General features: G+C 42.3%; 1 protein-coding gene across 5 annotated transcripts; it reads left to right on the top strand.

Annotated features, from left to right (window-relative positions):
• The first annotated feature begins 6 nt into the window (after positions 1–6).
• Positions 7–6,765, top strand: BLCAP (BLCAP apoptosis inducing factor). Of its 5 annotated transcripts, XM_085313963.1 has the most exons (3): positions 10–106; positions 774–893; positions 6,150–6,765. In XM_085313963.1, the coding sequence occupies exon 3, from the start codon at positions 6,247–6,249 to the stop codon at positions 6,508–6,510; it is 264 nt and encodes an 87-aa protein (XP_085170089.1). In that variant the 5' UTR covers positions 10–106; positions 774–893; positions 6,150–6,246; the 3' UTR covers positions 6,511–6,765. The 5 variants fall into 5 exon arrangements, with proteins under 5 accessions (XP_085170087.1, XP_085170089.1, XP_085170092.1 ...); XM_085313961.1 differs by lacking the exon at positions 774–893 and having other exon boundaries at positions 7–106; XM_085313966.1 differs by lacking the exon at positions 774–893 and having other exon boundaries at positions 15–157.

Here is a 6,765-nt window from a genome sequence, read left to right as displayed (position 1 = left end):
CCGAGCACGCTCCCCCGGCAGTGTGCACCGACCGCAGCGAGCCGCCCTCTGTGCGTCTTCACCCCGGCACTGGAACGCTGGAATCTGTCCGGCAAATGCTGTCACGGTGAACAAACTTTTGCGTATTCAGGTTCTATAGACACACACTCATTTACCTGTATGTACATACAAAAACTTGCCAGGAACGTTTTCTGAAATTGCATTCTTTGGCTCTCTTTACTTGAAATGCAGAAAACTGGCCTTTGTCAGGCAGTATTTGCACCGCCTAAAGCATGATATTGAAGGCAGAAAGGGTTGTAAAGAGATCCAAGATAGAAACTAAAAAAATAGTGAAATGTATTTCAGGACATTTGGAATCAGCCAGAAATTCCTGACCTTTGACAATAAAAAAAAGGGGGAGGGGGATAGATTGACAGATAAATACAAATGGAAAAAAAGTTACTCCGGAGGACAGCTGTCCCTGTTTACAKCTCTTCCTACCATAGTGCTGACAGACTTAAGGTTCTGCTCCTGTGACTTTCTGTTCTGAGAGATGGYGATAATACTGTAGCCTTATTGCTCATTGCTGGAGGTTTATCAGAGCTGACATTGATGGGCACACTGCAGTCCCCAAGGACCTGGACACTGGGCTAAGAGGGATGGTGTGGCAAATCAATTCACTTAAAAAACAAAATTCAAAGAGCAGCTAAGAAAATGGTGAAAAGAATGATTCAAGAGAAAGCCTCCTCTAGAAATTTTCATAAAATGAGACTTCTGCTTTGGGTTGTCTCTAGCTTGAGGAAACAGAACACTTTGTAACCTGGACCCTTGATTAGTCAAGGATTTGCTGCTTTTTTTGGAAGAAGTTTGCAATTATATCACACCATTTCTGAATCTGCATCAAATGTTCCAAGGTATGGACTGGACTTCTCAAAGGATGGGATAAAGCCTTTGCCAAAAATTTAAGACTCATTTTTTCCAGCTGAGTCATAGTGAGATAAACCCGAAAAAATGTCAGAAAAGATGGTGGCAGGATGATAAAGAAAAGCAAGCTGAAGAATTTAAATCCCAGATACTGCACATGTCTTCAAAAGTCTGAGCAATTGAACTCCTTAAACTTGTCATTTGATAGCTCTTTCACTTTTTTTTAAAGAACAATGCTTTTGACACTGYGCTTTTTTAGCAGCAGTTTTAGATGATACATAGTATTTCAGAGTTTGTTTTAAATACATTCTGGCAGGCCAGAGTGATCAAAAAGCACTGCGCACACACGTGACTTAGTTGTGTGGCTGTGACAAGACTTTTGATTTAAACAAAATTTTAAGCAAACTATACTGTAGGCAAACCTTACAGGAAAGAAACTCAGTGTGAGACCCTGAGGTCTACTCTAATTCTATGTGCACTGTGAAACCTGGGAGAGTTCTGTCTAGAAGTATGGCTCTTAATTCCCAAGTAGAAACTCAGGCTTTTGGGAAAGGGTAAGTTTGGCATCAGACCCCCACCAACCCCTCCCCCCAAAACCCTGTCAGTTATTCAGTCTTCTGTTGCATGCCTTTTAACTGCCTAATACTGTTTGTGCACCATGTGCTGAGGAAAATCTCCCTTCCTTTTGGAAGGTACCTGTTTAACAGCAACTTTGGTAAGGTATGAACAAACTTACCTCTAAATAGCTCTTTRAGTGTTTAGTGAAGGCCATTATTCTCTCCTGTCAGCATAAATGGACTATTAAAGACATTGGTATTGGCATAGTAATGTATAAAACATGGTATATGAACATCTGCCAGCCTTTTAGTTGCTGAGTTAGCTCGTGGAATACCAGGCAATAGCTTGCTAGCTCCTCACGTGAGTTTATTCAAAAATCTGAATAGTCCATTTAAAAACACTGCACACTTGAGCTATGTTGCTCACTTTTTTCTTGTCTTAAGTGACAATGTTTTGCTTCTGTATCTGAGCGGGAAAAGTGTGCCAGTACACATACACTGGAATTTGAAAATCCTTCCTGTATGTCATGCTGGCATATGCCAGGACATGCTGGTTTTGAGGCTCTTCAAGTGGAGGGGAGATGATGACAAAAGGGAAGACTGGATATGATGTAAGCTGATTAATAAGGATGTGGAAAAGTATTGGTGTTTGCTTACTAATGAGGCATGCAGGTAACCTCCCCAAGGTATTCCTCTGCCTGCAGGAAGTTGCAGGGAGGAGACTCCGGCAGAATGTTTGGAGATCAGAAGGGAACCACAGCATGCTGATTGTGGGGAGAACAGCAGGAACATCCTGGGCTCTCTGCAGCTGAGGGGTTTGAAGTAAGTTCAAGTGGCTCTAATACCTGTGGAGGAGCGAGAGGAGGCAGTGCTGGTGCAATGAATAAGAACTGTCTGGTAAACATGAGTGCCTGCCAATTCAGATCACTGAACCAGAGGACTAGAGCACTCTGAGGAGAACAGGACAGCAGGTTAGCTAAAGAGAGGTGAGTTAGGCTTGAGGAGAACAAGAGTAACAGGTTGAGGAAAAGCAAAATGTGATTGTGAAACAAGAAGCCAGTAAGAATGCTGTTGGGTGACAGCTGATTATTCTGGGACATGGTAATTTCTTGCTTGGATCATGAGGAGGGAACAGAGAAAACAAGGTACAAATTTCTTATTTGCAAATTTCTCCTTCAGACTATTGCTTTAGAATAGAGACAGATTAGAATATTATTATGGCCTCAGGAAGAGTCTTCCAATCCTGGACACTAAGGAAAGCGGTATTTTCCTCTTTAGTAAAGAACTGATAGCAGRAAACACTGTTATCCCTGTAGGAGACCTAAATGGTGTTAGGACTGACAGCTTGGAAAGCAAACTGTTGCCAGCTGTTTAGAGGAATCACCAGTTATGAGCTAGGAAGACTATATATCTTAATTGTGGAAAGTCCCTTAAAGAAGACAGCGCAGTGAAAGTCTTGACTACCTGGTACATTATCTAATATTTGTTATCAGGTGTAGTAGACAGTAGTTTCACAACCTCTAACTGGTGGATAGTTAAGGGGCATATGAAAATAAAAAGGACAGTCAAACCACAAATACGAGACATTGTTCAACCATCTACATTTGTCAGAAGTTTAAAGAGGTTTACAGATTGAAAGGCATTGGCATAGAAGAAGTTTTGTAGTTAAAATAATCAATATTAAATGTTTCATTATCCTATAGAGTGGTTGTATTGATTCCTACAAGCAACTGGCTCTTCCAGGAAATATCAGTATTTACAAATGGATAACTTGTCCTGAGATCAATTTCTATTTGTAGGAAGTGTTTAGGTAATGCTTAAATACTTAAAATTCAATGTTTATAGCATTATCTCTAAGTCTTTGCTGTGATGAGGAGGCCGGACTGTCCTGTTAAAGGCAGCTATGTCATGAGTTATAATTACACTCTTCAACTGCAGTCCATTGCAAAGTTTAGAGGCTGCAGACGCTGTAGCTAAACATAGAGTTGTTATAGCTGAGTGTGTTATGACATAGTCCTAAAGGATTCTAGAGCATTCTTCCAGCCTTGTGCTCCTTTGACAAGTAGGAAAACAACTTGAGAAGACCTGTCTGTTTCTTTACCCAAGAGACAGAAACCTCAATACGATTGTCTGTAGGCACTTAAAATTATAGCTTCAAGAATTAGTGACCCAAAGACTGCAGTGTGTCCTGCAACATAAGTCAAACTGACATGGCCTCAGGAGTGGCTCTAGCAAAAGTATTACATGATATTTGTGCAATGATTTGTACTGCACAGTGTTTGAGGCAGTTGGGACAGAAATACTATATGAAACTTGGATGAAGGAACACTTAGAGGGGGTAAGGAAAAGGCTGCRGAACACTTACTCATGATGGTTTTGCTGTATTTAAAACAACCTGATCTTTGCCTAGCAGGACAGACAGTGAAGAGCTGGATGGTAGGGGTTTAATTAYCCACCTCTTGAGACCTTTGTTGTTAAATCATTTCTCTGAGTACTTCCCCTTGGAAAAAAAAAAGTGCCTCATGCTTCTAGGTTACTTTTACTCTAGAATAAACTCGGAAGTGATTTACAAAGGCTAGCAGACAGCATCTATTGCTATGAAATAAGTAATTATTATTCCCAGTTTACAAATGAGGAAACTGGCATGGGACTGGCCTTAAAGATATGAAGAAGCTGCATAAAATAGGACTAACTTTGAGAATTTTATTCCTTTGATTTGACTCTAGGCAAACTGCAGCATAAAACAACTTCCCTCCTATTCTTTGGCTGCCTAATTGCAGCTTAGTTTTACTAATTGAACCCCAGCTGTCCTCTCTGCTGGAGAATATTCTCCTGCAGGAGAGCCAGCACACTTTCTCCAAGTACTCTTAATCTGTTTGCCCTGATGGAGATTTTGGCCTCCATTCTTTTTCACTAATGTTAAAATATATCCTGCTGCTAAGAACACAGAGGATGGCAACATGCTTCCTGCTTCTGACAACGGACTTGGTACCTAGGAGCTTACAAAGCTGTAAGACGTGTATCTGACCTCAGTGCTTTTTGGAAGAGAACCACGTGTGGTTTTGTCTCGGCTGCTCCATGCAATCACTCATTCTCCCTCCCTTAGCCAAGAAATCCCATCCTCTGCCAGCAGGAGCCAAAGGAATGTGCTATTTGTTTACCTTCTCACTTCTTCATCCTACTAACCTTCCCACCCCCACTTCTAATCCTAACAGTCTCAGCTCAGCCGCTCATCCTTCTGACAGAGTACTACTCAGCTGAGTATTTTCAGATAAAATGATTGCTGGAAAAAGCTGTTCTGACCAGGGCCTGCTAACTGGGTGAGGCCATGGTGCTTTGTAAGACTGTTCGGGTCTGTCCTTGTGCCTGTCCTTCTGTTCCGTGGCTGGCTGTTGCTCCATTCAGTGTTGGTGCATGTCACCGCAACATGCTGCAGGATCACCGGGAAGAATGCTCTTCCCAAGCTATTCCTTTTCCCAGCATTGCCCTGTGTGATTTTATCTTTTTGGGGTAGTAAGCTAGGAGCCTGAATATACCCTAGTCTCACTGTTTCCTTRCTGCACACTCAAGAAAGTATTGCCAGTTACTCCCCTTACCACACTGATGTCTTCTAGCCTGACCTGCTAGTCCAGACTGTAAAACTTCATTCTCTGCCCCCTTTCAACAGTTCTGGCTCTATAAAAGCAAGTGGAAGATTTGTTTGTTGTTGTTGTTGTTGTTAAGCCCTCTGAAATTCTTAGACAACAGTATTTCAGCTGCTTTGACACTCCCCCCCCCATGCTCCCCACACTTAACATGGTTGATATGGTCGGTAAAGGTGGAAATGTATTTTCTGGACCTATAGTCAGCTGCTTTGTGTGATGAGAGAAGCCTTTAAATGGCACTGTTCCCAGAGTTTTATAATAATCCATGTGAGGAAATCCTGTGTTTACAGTACTTACAAAAATTGCCATTTTGAGACAGTCCCCACTGATCTATTCACATACTTTGTCTTATGTGACTTTAGCCGATTGGCAAGGATTATAGATCCCTTAAGTAGGGACTGTCCTTCCCTTTGTTTTGTAGCATGGACACTGTCAGTACTTTCCTGCTGAGTTACAGGTAGCTTGAATTTTGTATGATCCCAGTGGAATTTCATTTTTTTTCAGATTGCAAGCTGGAAGACTTTGTAATGGGTCTGTGTCTAGAGAGGAAGCAGTCTGTAGGCTTAAGACTTCCTAGAAGTGTGGCTAAATATCAAACCTTAGTGCTTCCAACCCTTCTTGGTCTTCTGTTTCTTCCTTTGTAGCACTAACGAGTTCACCTCTGTCAATTCTACTTATATTATTGTTCAAGTCTGTTGAAAGCCTTGGATAAACGCATGCTTGCTTTCCTTTCCTTTGTTTTTCTCTCCCTCTTTCTGTTCTGCACTATGCTAAAGAAAAGGATCTGACAACTTTTAGCCTGAGTAGAAAGCTGAGAAAGAGCACGTAAGGGATGCTCCTCCACATTAGCTATGGATAATCATGTCTATAGTTGAAATGCCTCAGAAAGCACAACAGCTTCCACCAGCTCTGAGACAGAAACTTTAGTATTAGGAGTTTAAGCATCAGCACACCATGCTTGGGAATAAATGAAGCTGCTCAAGAACTGCTGTGAATCTTTTTGCTGTGTTTCTCCTACAGTCTGACATTTTACCCCTCTCTACAGAACAGCCTGAAAGCCTGCTGACCAGAGGAGTGGCTGAAGACTGTTCTGAAAGCACATCTGACCACTGCTGCCACAGGGGCCCTGCCAGCCAGACACAATGTACTGCCTTCAGTGGTTGCTACCTGTCCTCCTGATACCCAAGCCCCTCAACCCAGCCTTGTGGTTCAGTCACTCAATGTTTATGGGCTTCTACCTGCTCAGTTTCCTCCTGGAACGGAAGCCTTGCACAATTTGTGCCTTGGTCTTCCTGGCAGCCTTATTCCTCATCTGCTACAGCTGCTGGGGGAACTGCTTCTTGTATCACTGCACAGGATCCCAGTTGCCGGAATCAGCTCATGATCCCAGCATAGTAGGCACCTAAAAGCCAATAATCTTCCAGTCTGCTGACAGCTCTGGTTTTGCTTTTAAGAAGGGGGGAGGGGCTAGGGAGGAGGGAGGGGGTGTTAGGCATGTGACTGGAGTACAAACAGCCTGTTTCCTGTAATGTATGTGTGGACTAGAGCGGTATATTTCTGAGCAGCCCTCCCACTCTGCCTGTGAAATTTGACTTGTTTACTGTGTGAACTCTGGCAGTGCCACCTGTTTTTTTTTTTTTTTTTTTTTTTTTTTTTTTTTT

Source organism: Rhea americana, unplaced genomic scaffold (assembly GCF_003343005.1).
Source record: "Rhea americana isolate MKP2758 unplaced genomic scaffold, rheAme1 scaffold_4, whole genome shotgun sequence".
NCBI lineage: Eukaryota > Metazoa > Chordata > Aves > Rheiformes > Rheidae > Rhea > Rhea americana.
Note: the sequence above shows the minus strand (reverse complement) of the source record. Positions and strands in the feature narration are given on the sequence as shown.

Bases quoted from the DNA above. Each gene is read 5' to 3' on its own strand.
- BLCAP (XM_085313961.1), top strand. From the start codon at position 6,247: ATGTACTGCCTTCAGTGGTTGCTACCTGTCCTCCTGATACCCAAGCCC.